Genomic DNA, 12,482 nt, shown 5'->3' with positions numbered 1-12,482 from the left:
TCTCTACCTCCCACTTCTCTCTCTAGCCACTATGAAGCAAGTGGCCCGTACAGTAGCCAAGGTGGAGCTCTCGGACCACGTGTGCGACGTGGTGTTCGCCTTGTTCGACTGCGACGGTGAGTGCGCTGCCCCCTCCGAAATATAAATGACGCACTGGGCCTCTGTGCTAACCCTCGGTAGCTTCTCTCTGCCCCACAGGCAATGGCGAGCTGAGCAACAAGGAGTTCATCGCGATTATGAAGCAGCGACTGATGCGGGGCCTGGAGAAACCCAAGGATATGGGCTTCACGCGCCTGGTACGGGCCATGTGGAAGTGCGCCCAGGACACGGCCTGGGACTTCGCCATGCCCAAACAGCAGTAGCACCCAGTGAGAGATGACGCAAGCCCCGCCTCCCCCCCCGCCTGGAGTTAATCATTAAGGGATGAACTCTTGAAGCTCCCATAAGCCTGATCAGTGACGCATGTGTGCTCTAGTGGCAAGTCCTGCCCTGCGAGGAAACTGCTGAAGCATGTTACTCTGCGCAAGTCTGTTTTTAAACACTACACCTCAACCACACATACCATACTTCTCATTAAATTACCTTATTGTTGGATTTTGGTATAGATGAAGTCGTTTAAGAACTGACCAAATTGTGGGAAATTTGGCATGCATCACCAAGATCAATATTGATATACAGTCAACAGTAGTACATGCACTGGAGTTTAACATTTAAACAGCAATGTCATTCCTTCGCAAAGGCCCATCAGAGCTCACGATTCTCTCCTCTTGCATATCGGACATGATTTAGTACTTCTGTGACAAGATGAAAGAAGGCTCTCTGTACTACAGCACAAAACTGAGAACGGGACTCTGCAAAGAACAGGCCAAAGCCTACTATTAATGTGCTTCAGCACCCCATCCTACCCCCCTCCCCCCCCCCCCCCCCCCCCTCAAGTAATCCTGCAAGTCTTCTGTATTGTATACATTTGAATGTTTTATCAGATGAGTATGTAAGAGTGAACAAGTGGGTTACAATTAAAACAGATTTTTGCAAGACTTGGATGGGGTGTCTGAATGGGTATGAATGCATTTGAGAAGCAGTCAGGGCTTGATTTGAAAAGGGCAATATACTCATGTATGAGCTTGTGCACACACACACGCACAACAGCAGCTATGAGGCCAACAGCAAGGTGTACAGTGAGTTGTAAACTACTCTAGTAGGATAGAACTGAATGTAACAATGTATACTGACCATTAGTTTAACATTCCTAATGTTAAAGGAGCTTTAGAGCACGAAACAAGTTTTTTGACGAAATTGTTGAACCCTATACTTTCAATATATTTTTAGTGAGTTCATGAGTCAAAATATCTTTCTGGATACATTGTGTCCATTGCCACAGGACCCCTCTATCTTATAGTCCTGCGAGATACACATCAGAGAGCTGGAGGCTAACTGCTAACCAACAATAAGGTGGAGGTCAAAAAGAATGACACTGGACTCAGGATCAAACAGCTAATCAAAGCTAGACTGACAGAGGCATTTCTAATTTTTATTATAAACAATTTGATAAATGAAAGACAAAAGTAGAACAGTTGTGACTTAAATAACAATCCAAAACTAAAAACAGCAAAGTTGTAAATGGTTAGTATTACAGGAGGGTTCAGGGCTGTCTGTTCCACACTGGTGGGCAGTCACTGGTACCTGCCTTATTTACATGGTGGACTACACCCAAGTCTTTAGACTCAAGCTCTATAGCCAGGCTGATTACAGTGATTTTTCACCTGCCCATAACTCGCACAGTATGAAGCTCATACAATTCAATCTGAATGTCCATAACAGATATTACATATATAAAAGAAGTATTTTATCCATTTTGTGTCCAAAGTAAACAGTTGAGTAAAAGGGAGTTTAACCGTGTGACAAACACCAATCAGACAATAATGGAGAATTAATTAATTAAGTCAATTCAGTCAAACATGTCTCTAACATGTTTACAACAACATGACCAAAGCATCTCTGATCTATATGCACCAATTAAATCACCATTAAAAAGAAAAAAAAAAAGACTTCTGCGCAGAGAAGCTGAAGCAAATCAGTGAAAGTACACCACCTAGTGGCTGATGAATAGAACTGCAGCTGAGGTGAACTAATTTGAGGTGGCGGGAAGGACACACAGCCTGCTTGTCTGCTCTGGCCTAGTCCAGACTGTCCATTACTGGCTTAAATGCAGCACTACCCTATAGCCCGTCAGGAGGGCCAAGCAGTACCAACTGTTGCGTGGGAGGGGCATGGGCTAGAGGCACAGGGCTCAGCTGGTCACGAGGAAATGCAATGCTTCTGGCTCCTGATCTCATTCGCTGTCAAACTTGATGGAGTTCACTGTGGTGGAGATGGCTCCTCCCCTGTAGCTGCCGCGCTTCTTCTTGGTCTTCTCATGCCGGAAGGACTTGCCTTTAGTGTGTTTCAGGATGTCATTGGCCTTCTCACCCCAATCTCCCCTGGCACCCATCTGAAGACAAGAGGACAGGGTCAACCGCGGAACGCAAAGCACCCGGACTTGTTGACTGGCGAGACTTTGTGCACGTAAACAAAGTTGAAATGTACTGTGTGACTGAGAATGATTACAGTAATCTACCTTAGCAGTGAAGGAGTTGTCAGCCAGGCGGGGGTCCACCTCAATCTCCTCGTCTTTTATTCTACGAAAAGGATTATTGCTTGTCTTTAGAGGACACAGGAGAGGGACAGACAAAGAAAGAAAAACGTGCTTAATAAGGGTGCTTTGCCACCAGTTAGTACACTCAGGCCACCCAGCCATACCCCCTGGTGGAAAATCACGTACTGAAAGCGCAACCTAGACACACAAGTGAATTATCTTGCAAAGCAGCAGGAAGCAAAGTGCCGTTGTGTGTACACAGTGACCCCGTGCGCACATGCAAGACGGAGTCTGAAAACCCAGATGTGCTCCCCCCCCCCCTTACCAACCACCCCAGAACCTCCAGGTTTTACCTTATTTTTGGCCTTGGGGAAAGAGTGTGGCGTGGAGCTGACCGCTTTTTTGTTCTGGGGTGTTTTCTGCACACCTCCTTTCTTGTTTGTTCCTGTGGTTATAAAGAAGCAAACAAAACCACAAGACTGCTCAGCCCAGATATGACCATCAACAATACATAGCAGCCTCCCAAACACAGGTAATCTACATGAAACCAGAGTGCAGAAGGCCTAGACCAGACTGAAGAGTCAAGTCAAATTTATATACCGCGTTTTACAACAGTTGTCACAGAGCAGCTTTACAAATGTCCGATTCCAAGCCCCAAGTGAGCAAGCCAAAACTCCCTAGAGCATGACGAAGAAACCTTGAGAGGAACCAAGACTCAAAGGGGGGGCCCCATCCTCCTCTGACACCACAAGTGACAACCAGAACCAGGTCGCCACCACCAGGCCCTTCGGTGTGCTAGAACAGTGTGTACTGTACGGAGACTCATCAAGTGCATTCTTTTAGTACTGCTTTCCTCCTAACAGCATGGACATCTAAAGCATGACATTTAACACTACCGGAGCTACAGCTCCTAATTGGACAACTTAAACTAAAAGCAATAAAAAAAGGCACTTTAAAAGGGCACAAAAGGCCAAAATCCCCCCCCTTTTCTCGACAAGAGCTTCTATAAACACAAATGACCTTTTTAATCATACAACACTTTGGGTGGCCCAAGCGTTATGCAGAACGGCTGATTTGTTATTCAAGGCAGCATGAAATAACCCGTCAGAATCCATTTCTCTACAACGCTATGCTGTAAGTGCCTCTCAGTACTTCAGAGGAACCATTTACCGTCGGCTGGAGTCTTGGGAGTTTCTGTGTCCTCTTCTTCCTCAGATGAAGAGCTCTCCGATGAGCTGCTCTTTGCCTTGGCTTTGGAGGCCGGCGTGCTCTTTGCTGCATGTGTGGTCTTCACCGGTGCCTTCGTCGTCTCCTCCTCTTCGTCAGAGCTGTCTTCGCTGGAGGAGGACTCTGCTGGCTTTTTGGTGGGGGTCTTTTTGGTGGGATTCTTTGAAGCGGGTGGTGTGGCTACCGCCTTTCTTCCATTGGTCACAGCCTGCTTGGTAGGTGGCGCTGCCTTTGGAGGTTCGGCCTCCGAGTCAGAGCTGTCTTCGCTGGAGGAGGACTCTGCTGGCTTTTTGGTGGGGGTCTTTTTGGTGGGATTCTTTGAAGCGGGTGGTGTGGCTACCGCCTTTCTTCCATTGGTCACAGCCTGCTTGGTAGGTGGCGCTGCCTTTGGAGGTTCGGCCTCCGAGTCAGAGCTGTCTGAGGAGTCATCGCTGCTGCTCTCGGCCTTCTTGGCGCTGGCTGGGGCAGCGGCGGGCTTAGAGACGACCTTACCCTTCACCATCGCCGCCTCCTCCTCACTGGAGCTTTCGTCCTCGCTGCTGCTGGACTGGGCTGCGGGTTTGACTGCTGCAGATTTGGCTACGGCAGTGGAGCCTGCCACTGCGGGTTTGGCCTTTACGGCTGCTGGGGCCTCATCGTCGGAGTCTGAGCTGTCACTGTCCGAGTCAGAGCTTTCGGCTGGCTTTGCGGCCGGTTTGGATGGCGGTTTGGAGGCCGCAGGGGCAGTGGTTTTCTTGGGAGCCTCCTCGTCGTCAGAGGAACTGTCGGAGTCTGAGCTGCTCTCTGCAGTCTTGGGCGCAGTCTTGGGCGCAGTCTTGGGCGCAGTCTTGGGCGCAGTCTTGGGCACTTCCACTAAAATTCCAAAGTGTTGATAACTGGGTTTAGGTACATTTGTTAAACTTTTTTCTTTATATGTCTGGCAACCTAAAACCATCGTTCCATTTCCATTTGAAATCTTCTATACAGAAAACGTGTGCATATATTTAAAATTCCATATTGCATATATTAAAAATTATGCCATTTCTGTGATGACTGTTAGACCAAACCAAGTGTTTTACTAATGTGATTTTTGATTCATTAAGGAAATCATTGACCTTATGGTCCTTGAGGTTCATCACTCTCACCTGAGCTGGAAGACTTTGCTTTCTTCACAGGGGCCGCCTTGGTGGGGGGAGTCTTCGCAGCTGGTTTGGCCTTCTCACTCTCATCAGACTCCTCTGAGCTGGAGGACGATGACTCTTCTGCAGGCTTAGGGGCAGCCTTGGTGGAGGCAGCCTTAGCTGCAGTAGTTTTAGCTGGGGTGCCCTTGACAGAGGCAGCCTTCACGGCTGGAACCTTCACAGCCGGGGCCTTTGCAGCCGTCTTTGATGCTACATCATCTGAGTCCTCCGAGCTGGAGGATGAGGAAGACTCCTGGGCTGCGGCCTTGGCTTTGGCGGCTGGGGCAGGTTTGGCGGGCGTGGCCTTGGCGGCTGGGGCAGGTTTGGCGGGCGTGGCCTTGGCGGCTGGGGCTTTCGCTGGCCTCACCTTGGAGGCCGGCTTCTTTGCCTCCTCTTCATCCTCCTCTGAGCTGGATGACGAGTCTTCTTCCTGGTTCGCAGATGCTTTCGCTGGTGGGGTTTTAATGGTACATACTTTAGGGTGCATAAATAAGCCGCATATCCAAAAGTTAAGAACGGCACGTGGGATCTCAGAACGCCAATCCAGACTCTTACCGGGGGCTTTCTTCACCTTCGCCGCCTTCTCCTCCTCCTCACTGCTGTCTTCGTCGTCTCTAGCTGCTGGGGTGCGTGCTGTCTGGGCCACGGGCGGTGGCACGGCGCTGTATGGGCCTGAAAGGAAAGCGAAGCTGCTCATTTGCTGCTCTGCGGGGAACTCCAGGTGTACACGCTCACTCTGTTCCCACGTCTCGCAGCCTTGCAGAGGGCGGTACCTGTTCTGACTTTTTTGCTGGGAGGAGCCGCCACCTCCTCGTCTGAGGAGTCGCTGCTGCTGTCGCTGGTAACCGCTGTGGCGGGAGCTTTAGTGGCTGGGGGCTTCATCTGAGCAGGGGCCTTCGTTGCTGGCTGTAACAAAAAAAACAACAACACGAAACGAAACAAAAACATACTAAATGAAAGTCCTCTCACCTACTGCATCTTTTTATATGGCTTAAACAAACAAACAATCCCCTTTCTGGACAGCTAAGCGAACAGCTTTACTGAGTTCCACCAGCTTTAGTGTTCCTTAATCACAACCCCATGCTAATGGGATTCTCCTTTCTAACAATCCAACAGCATTATGTGCTACTTTTATAGTGAAACAGCACCTTAGCTGGGGCGTCGTCCTCTGACTCCTCACTACTGCTGCTGCTGCTACTACTCTCCTGCTTCTTCTGAGCTGCAGTGGCAGCTGCGCCTTTAGGGGCCGCGGCTGCACGCTTGGCCCCTGTGAAACCGCACACATCAAATTCGCCCATGAACTAATGAGGGCAAAACATGTGCTACACATGCTGCTAGAACAAAAATGAACAGATATACAAATACACAACATTAGTGGCTGGGCAAACACTAAATGAACGTGGCTCAGGCCACGACCTAGGTGCCGGCACTGCATTTCACCATTGTGATTAATTCCATTTGCAATGTGATGTATTCTCACACCTAATGATGGCACAGCATGGGTTAGATGCAATACAGAGAGATCACAACACACAGGTTAAGATATGCACACCGAGCTACTATGACAGATGTGCTCCCGAACAGACAAGAAAGGCTCCCATTTGAACCAAAGACCTGGCGCAGAAGTACGCTGAAGAAAAGGCTTTGCGCTATATTTGACATACTCGCATGCATTAAAAGTACACCAGTAAATCTCGTCCATTTTGTGCGCTTCATTTTTGCATAAGTCTCACCAAAATCCTGCTTGTTTTTGTTTGTTTGTTTGTTTGTTTGTTTTAACCTGGGCCAGGAGGTTTGGGTGCCTCTTCCTCCGAGTCGGAATCCTCGCTGCTGGAGCTTGTGTCCTTCTTCCTGGCGGCTGCCGCAGGGGGCTGGGGCGCTGGTTTCACCGCTGTGGCCTTCTGACACACCAAAACAAAACCCATAAGCCACCAACTGCAAAGCTGCCCATCAGCACCTGGCATTGGGCACAGAGACAGATTCCTCACCTTTGCGGGGGTCTTTGTGGCTACCTCAGGGTCGCTGGAGTCCTCGCTGCTGCTAGACTCTTCAGCAGCTGCATGTTTTTTCACCAGTGCTGGAGGCCCACCAGGACACACACAATCACCAATGGTCACAATTACAACAAGAATTGCAAAGATTACTCTCAGACATGTCTCAGTCTCACAGGTTTGTGCACGGATTGTAAAATGGCTAGCCAACACAGCCAGTTTTTTTTGTTTTAATGCAATTCATGTATTAGCTCACAAGGCTTAGCGAGCTATTCATTCAAAATGAATACGTTATACAACTTCAAGACACTCAAGCCTGGCAATCAGCATATATACAGCTACTTTAAAGCACAGGCAGTCGCTTTGATCAGTATGTCAGCGGACTGATTAAGGGATCAAGGTCTAGGGGATCTTGGGGAATTACACGCACAATGCTAATGTACCAGGCTGACCGTGGCAGTTGCGAACGCGCGGAGGTAAGTGTGTTTACCCTGAGGTGTTTTCTTGGCAGGTGGCTTATCCTCCTCGTCGCTGCTTGAATCTTCAGAACTCGAGCTCTCTGCGTCCTTCTTCGCTTTCTTCGCAGACGGACCGTTGGTAACCGCTTTACGTTTTCTAGACTCCGGAGATCTAAACGAAAAATTACGTTTAGGTCGCAACAAACGAATAAAGTCAATCTCAAGGTTTCCTTCGTCATCAATATTAATCAGTTTATACTTACTTAATCCAAAAGTTGAAGATGTCAAGGAGCCCTTCTTCATTTTGATCCTGGGGTTTCTAATAGGATATACATTCCTTCATCATTTTTGATTTAAAACATTCCGTGTATCGTTATCGCAACAACCTGCACACAACAGCCTTCAAAACGTCGGGTTATTCTGGTGTCAGTGAGTTTAAAACATGTTGCAACAGATCGCTGACCCTAGCTAGCTAACGATAACCTAACCAGCTAGCTAGCATATCTAGTTATCTTAGCCAATTCACCTAAGCTCAAATATCAAGTTGGCTACGTAAGAAGTAGTAAACATTTCAATATCAAGGCATACAACGCAAAGATGTGTCAATAAAGAAGAGTTCCGAACACTGTTACTACGTTTGGCTGGCTAAGCTCCCTTAGCTACCCACTGCAGTTTTACACGCTCGCTCTCGACCAGCTACACACGTGCTACATACAAACCGCGCGCGCTGCTGTCGAAGCTACCGCACGGCATTTCGCAAGATAGCATTTTCTATATGATGGAACATGAGCACTTCAGGTGAACTTACGACTTTAGCTTGCTTTAGGAATTCTTTCGCAGCTTTGGTGAACTTGTTCTCCAGAAGAAACGTGTAAATATGTCGATACAGATCACTGGGGACCGAGCCGCTCTCCGCCATTTTCGCCGGACTCTTGCGCACGTGGAAAGCGATTGGGCTTTTCATTGTCACGTGAGGACATAAAATGGCGCACAATATATACGTCACAACCACGTCATATTCATAGTCATAATTTACTCGTTAAGTAAATAGATCAACGCAGCTTTGCTTTATTCCATCGCGTACATAGACTTTTTGAACGCCTCCAAAACTTTAAAACTGGACATTTCATATCTAATACAGCTCCGGAAAAAATAAGAGACCACTACAAAATTATCAGTTTCTCTAGTTTTACAATTGATGGGTATGTGTTTGACCAGGCTGAGTAGTTTTGTTTTATTCCAGAAACTACTGGCAACATTTCTTCCAAATTACCAGATATAAATATTGTATTTTAGAGCATGTTTTTTTTTTTAATGAAAAATGACTAATGGTCAAAATAACAAAACAGTTACAGAAATTTCAGATCACAAATAATGCAAATAAAACAAGCTCATATTCATTTATAAACAACACAGTACTAATATGTCAACTTAGGATGAGTCAAGAAATCAATATTTGGTGGAATATCCCCTGATTATGAATCATAGCTTTCATGTGTCTTGGCATGCTTTCCACCAGTCTTTCACATTGCTGTTGGCTAACTTTACGCCACTCCTGGCACAGAAATTCCAGGAGCTCGGCTTTGTTTGATGGCTTGTGACCATCCATCTTCCTCTTGTTCACATTCCAGAGATTTTCAGTGAGGTTTAGGTCTGGAGATTGGGCTGGCCATGATAGGGTCTTGATCTGGTGGCCCCTCATCCACACTTTGATTGACCTGGTTGTGTGACATGGCGCATTGTCCTGTTGAAAAAAAACAATCATCAGAGTTGGGGAACACTGTCAGAGTAGAAGGAAGCAAGTTTTCTTCCAGCACAGTTTTGTAAGTGGCTTGATTCATGTGTCCTTCACAAAGACAAATCTGCCTGATTCCAGCCTTGCTGAAACACCCCCAGATCATCACCGATCCTGCACCAAATATCACAGTGGGTGCAAGACACTCTGGTTTGTAGGTCTCTCCAGGTTTCCGTCTAACCATTACATGACCAGGTGTTGGACAAAGCTGAAAATTGCACTCATCAGAGAAGATGACCTTACTCCAGTCCTCTATGGTCCAATCCTTATGGTCTTTCGCAAACTTCAGTCTGGCTCGTGTTTGCTTCTCATTGATGAAGGGCTTTTTTCTAGCTTTGCACAACTTCAGCCGTGCCTCCAGAAGCCTGTTTCGAACTGTCCGCTCTGTGCAATTCAGCCCGGTTGCTGCATATCATTTTTTTTGTAGGTCACTTGACGTCATCTTACGGTTGTTAAGTGATATTCAAATGAGGTGGCAATCATCACGGTCGGTAGAGAGTCGTTTTCGACCTCTGCCAGTCTGTAGCTGTTGTTGCCCTATGTGTTTGCTGCTTGACCTTGTTATGAACCATAGTTTTTGAAATTTTCAAGATAGAAACAACCTGATGCTCATTGTATCCCTCTGCCAGTAAAGCTACAATTGCACCCTTCTTTTCAGCTCTTTTGGCATGGTCTGTAGCTGTATTCTGAAAACACTTACTTTTTGGGTAGTCCTAGCACTGCTTTTCCCTTCCAGATGGGAAGTGGTTTTTATACTGTTGCTCATTAGAATATGATTTTGTTAGGATGATCACCTATTCAGCATCTTATTAAGTAGAATGGGGTGTGTCTATGAAGGAATTCAACAAACGATGGAATGGAATGGCTGCTGTACATATGGAGATGCTAATTTAAGAAATTGGAACGGTCTCTTTTTTTTTCCCCGGAGCTGTATACGCACTCCAACACAGTAGATGGCGTAGTACTTCCTATTTGACACATACAACGTGCCCAGCGACATACTTCGATCTACAGATTACACACGCGAAAAAACTTTAAGGAAAATTGTTTGACGATCTGTATAGATCTCCGCGTATCTCCTCGTATCCTCGTTTAAACTCTTTTTCAATACTGGTGAACGGTAATGGCGGCGTCTTATGAAGTATAGTTAAGTCACATTAAAAAAACCCCACACAACTCGGTGGAGGGAGGGTTTGTTGAATATTTACTCCTGGATGAAGACATTTGTTCTCGGCTGTATCTTTATCAGTAAAGATGCCTCGCTACGAGCTTTCTCTCATTTTGAAAGCAATGCAAAGGCCAGAAACTGCAGCCGTGCTTCGGCGCACAGTGGAGACCTTGTTGGAACGCGGCGCCGTGGTTAGAGAGTTGGAACACCTCGGCGAAAGAAGGCTGCCCTACAAGATTTCCAAGCACAGTCAGCGCCATATTCGCGGAGGATACTTTTTAATCGACTTTCATGCTTCGCCGATTATTTTAAAAGACTTACAGAATCACCTTGAGCGAGATGTGGACGTCATCCGGCAGACCGTGTTAAAGGCAGACACTGGGTTTACTAAGGCGCAATATTGCGGCCTATCGACTTCCCAAACAAACAAGATATCTTCTGCATAAATGTAAGGATTATCACTAACCCTAAAAAAAAGTCCAGTTTATTTTCTAGTCGCATTGCTTCGCAAGGATTAGATGACACATCTGTCGACAGGAAAGCAAATTGAAGCGAAATAAGGTCTTTACATTTACAGCTAGCGCTTGATTAAAAACAATACAGAGGGGGTGTTTTAATCCAGTCTTGTTAGTGTTACATTTTTCAGGCTGGAACTATGGGAGAATATGATACCACATGTATTCTTTTTGTTTTGGTTTTTTGTTTTGGTTTTTTTTGTATTTAACGATGAAGCAAATTCTATTTTTCACTATAAAGTAAATTTGAAGGTTATTAGTTTTTGTTGGGTTTCTTTTATCCATCATATTTCACATACAGCAAAACTTAATAGCCAGTTGCCAATGACTATCAAATCATTATGCATTTGGTCTTGGGACATACTTTTATGATTTTAATATGTATGATCTCAGCATTTAATATTAACTTTGTCATATACCAGAAATCTGGTGACATCTGGTGTTTTGGTGAATTAATACCTCTGGGGATAATTAATGCCCAGCCATACCCAAAGGGCAGGCTTTTGAGGGCAACAGGGCTAAATGTAGAAAGTTATAGAATTAACTGTTCCAGGTTTTAAAGAACTGATATATTCACTTAATATAGTAGTTTGCGAAGACTTACTTTTGGTTATAGGTTTTGTTTTCAAAACTCTGCAAGTAATCCAATAAATAATAGTCGTGAACTGATCATTTAATTACTTGAATCATATGGCTTGAACAATATGCCTCTCTGTGGAAAATACCGGATATGCATGTCTGCTCACCTCTTTTGATTTGAAAGTTTGGAAGGTATCTAGTAAAAGGAAGAAAAGTTAATTTAATTTTGTTCTTTATCTCTTACCCACAGGTCTGTAAAGATGAAGATTAGACTACTCTGACTGGATGATTCTGCATTTCAGTATGAGTTTATTACTGGAAATGAATAAAGTACTAAATCTTTCAAATCTTTCTAAATCTTTTTTGTTTGGGTTCTCCCAAAAGTTCAACATATATTTTATCCTAATGAAATTACATTTATTAACCACACAGTAATGTACTATATTCAGCACTGGCAGAGGAACATTTTCGGAACAAGGCCATTAAGTAATCGAAGAAGGAAAGAAAAACAACCCCCAGTAAGCAATTCCACAACCTATCAACAATTTGGATATAAGAATTAGGGCCCGTTTGCTAAAGGCATCATGGTATTAAGACAATCTTAAATGAGGGAGTGATGCTCATTGAGCAATCTTTTTTTTTTTATTATTTTTTTTTTTATACTGCCCTTTTAGGAAAAGCTGATCTTTTAAGATTAAGTTTAGTACTGAATTTGTATGTGGTGCTATCAACAGGCTGTAGATGTGATTACATCAAATGTGTTCAGTGGTTTTAAAGTTACACTTTGATAAGGGGTAAGTGTTGAGCATTCTTTGAATATCTAAAAATACAGGTTTACTAAGAAATGGTTTACTCACAAATCAGAAATTTGAAAAAAAAAAAAAAAAAATTAGCTATTAACTAATGTCGACTGGGTTTTGCATTTAAGGCTTCCATTTTACATTAGCGGCGCTC

The 12,482-nt window shown here is 45.1% G+C and overlaps 3 protein-coding genes across 11 annotated transcripts in view; 2 read left to right on the top strand and 1 right to left on the bottom strand.

Annotated features, from left to right (window-relative positions):
• Positions 1 to 1,043, top strand: part of micu1 (mitochondrial calcium uptake 1) — a 37,264-nt gene extending 36,221 nt beyond the window's left edge. For all 7 annotated transcript variants that reach the window (XM_035531292.2, XM_035531295.2, XM_081725193.1 and 4 more), the window contains 2 exons: positions 27 to 116; positions 199 to 1,043. In XM_035531292.2, coding sequence (XP_035387185.1) covers positions 27 to 116; positions 199 to 362 — 254 coding nt within the window. In that variant the 3' untranslated portion in view covers positions 363 to 1,043. The remainder of the gene's footprint in view (positions 1 to 26; positions 117 to 198) is intronic.
• A 467-nt stretch (positions 1,044 to 1,510) lies between these two features.
• On the bottom strand, positions 1,511 to 8,426 carry nolc1 (nucleolar and coiled-body phosphoprotein 1). 3 transcript variants are annotated; one of them, XM_027023776.3, is made up of 13 exons: positions 8,280 to 8,426; positions 7,735 to 7,790; positions 7,504 to 7,643; positions 7,011 to 7,099; positions 6,803 to 6,923; positions 6,171 to 6,289; positions 5,796 to 5,928; positions 5,578 to 5,694; positions 4,987 to 5,472; positions 3,806 to 4,714; positions 2,989 to 3,080; positions 2,618 to 2,701; positions 1,511 to 2,491 (listed from the first exon to the last, which is right to left on the bottom strand). In XM_027023776.3, the coding sequence occupies exons 1-13, from the start codon at positions 8,388 to 8,390 to the stop codon at positions 2,333 to 2,335; spliced, it is 2,616 nt and encodes an 871-aa protein (XP_026879577.3). In that variant the 5' UTR covers positions 8,391 to 8,426; the 3' UTR covers positions 1,511 to 2,332. The 3 variants fall into 3 exon arrangements, with proteins under 3 accessions (XP_026879577.3, XP_026879586.3, XP_026879594.3); XM_027023785.3 differs by having other exon boundaries at positions 6,803 to 6,920; XM_027023793.3 differs by having other exon boundaries at positions 2,254 to 2,491; positions 2,618 to 2,678.
• Positions 8,427 to 10,264: 1,838 nt separating this feature from the next.
• Positions 10,265 to 11,875, top strand: mrps6 (mitochondrial ribosomal protein S6). The gene is made up of 2 exons (XM_027023488.3): positions 10,265 to 10,882; positions 11,779 to 11,875. Exon 1 carries the CDS (start codon positions 10,521 to 10,523, stop codon positions 10,878 to 10,880), a length of 360 nt encoding a protein of 119 aa, XP_026879289.3. The 5' UTR covers positions 10,265 to 10,520; the 3' UTR covers positions 10,881 to 10,882; positions 11,779 to 11,875.
• Positions 11,876 to 12,482: the final 607 nt, after the last annotated feature.

This window comes from Electrophorus electricus, chromosome 12, assembly GCF_041902795.1.
Source record: "Electrophorus electricus isolate QZ-2024a chromosome 12, ASM4190279v1, whole genome shotgun sequence".
Lineage (NCBI taxonomy): Eukaryota > Metazoa > Chordata > Actinopteri > Gymnotiformes > Gymnotidae > Electrophorus > Electrophorus electricus.
The sequence above is the reverse complement of the archived record's forward strand: the minus strand, read 5'-3'. Positions and strand labels throughout refer to the sequence as shown.

Bases quoted from the DNA above. Each gene is read 5' to 3' on its own strand.
- nolc1 (XM_027023776.3), bottom strand. From the start codon at position 8,390: ATGGCGGAGAGCGGCTCGGTCCCCAGTGATCTGTATCGACATATTTAC. The intron at 7,644-7,734 runs GTAAGTATAAAC...TTTTTCGTTTAG, and splicing joins ATCTTCAACTTTTGGATTAA to ATCTCCGGAGTCTAGAAAAC. The intron at 7,100-7,503 runs GTAAACACACTT...GTGGGCCTCCAG, and splicing joins TGCCAAGAAAACACCTCAGG to CACTGGTGAAAAAACATGCA.
- mrps6 (XM_027023488.3), top strand. From the start codon at position 10,521: ATGCCTCGCTACGAGCTTTCTCTCATTTTGAAAGCAATGCAAAGGCCA.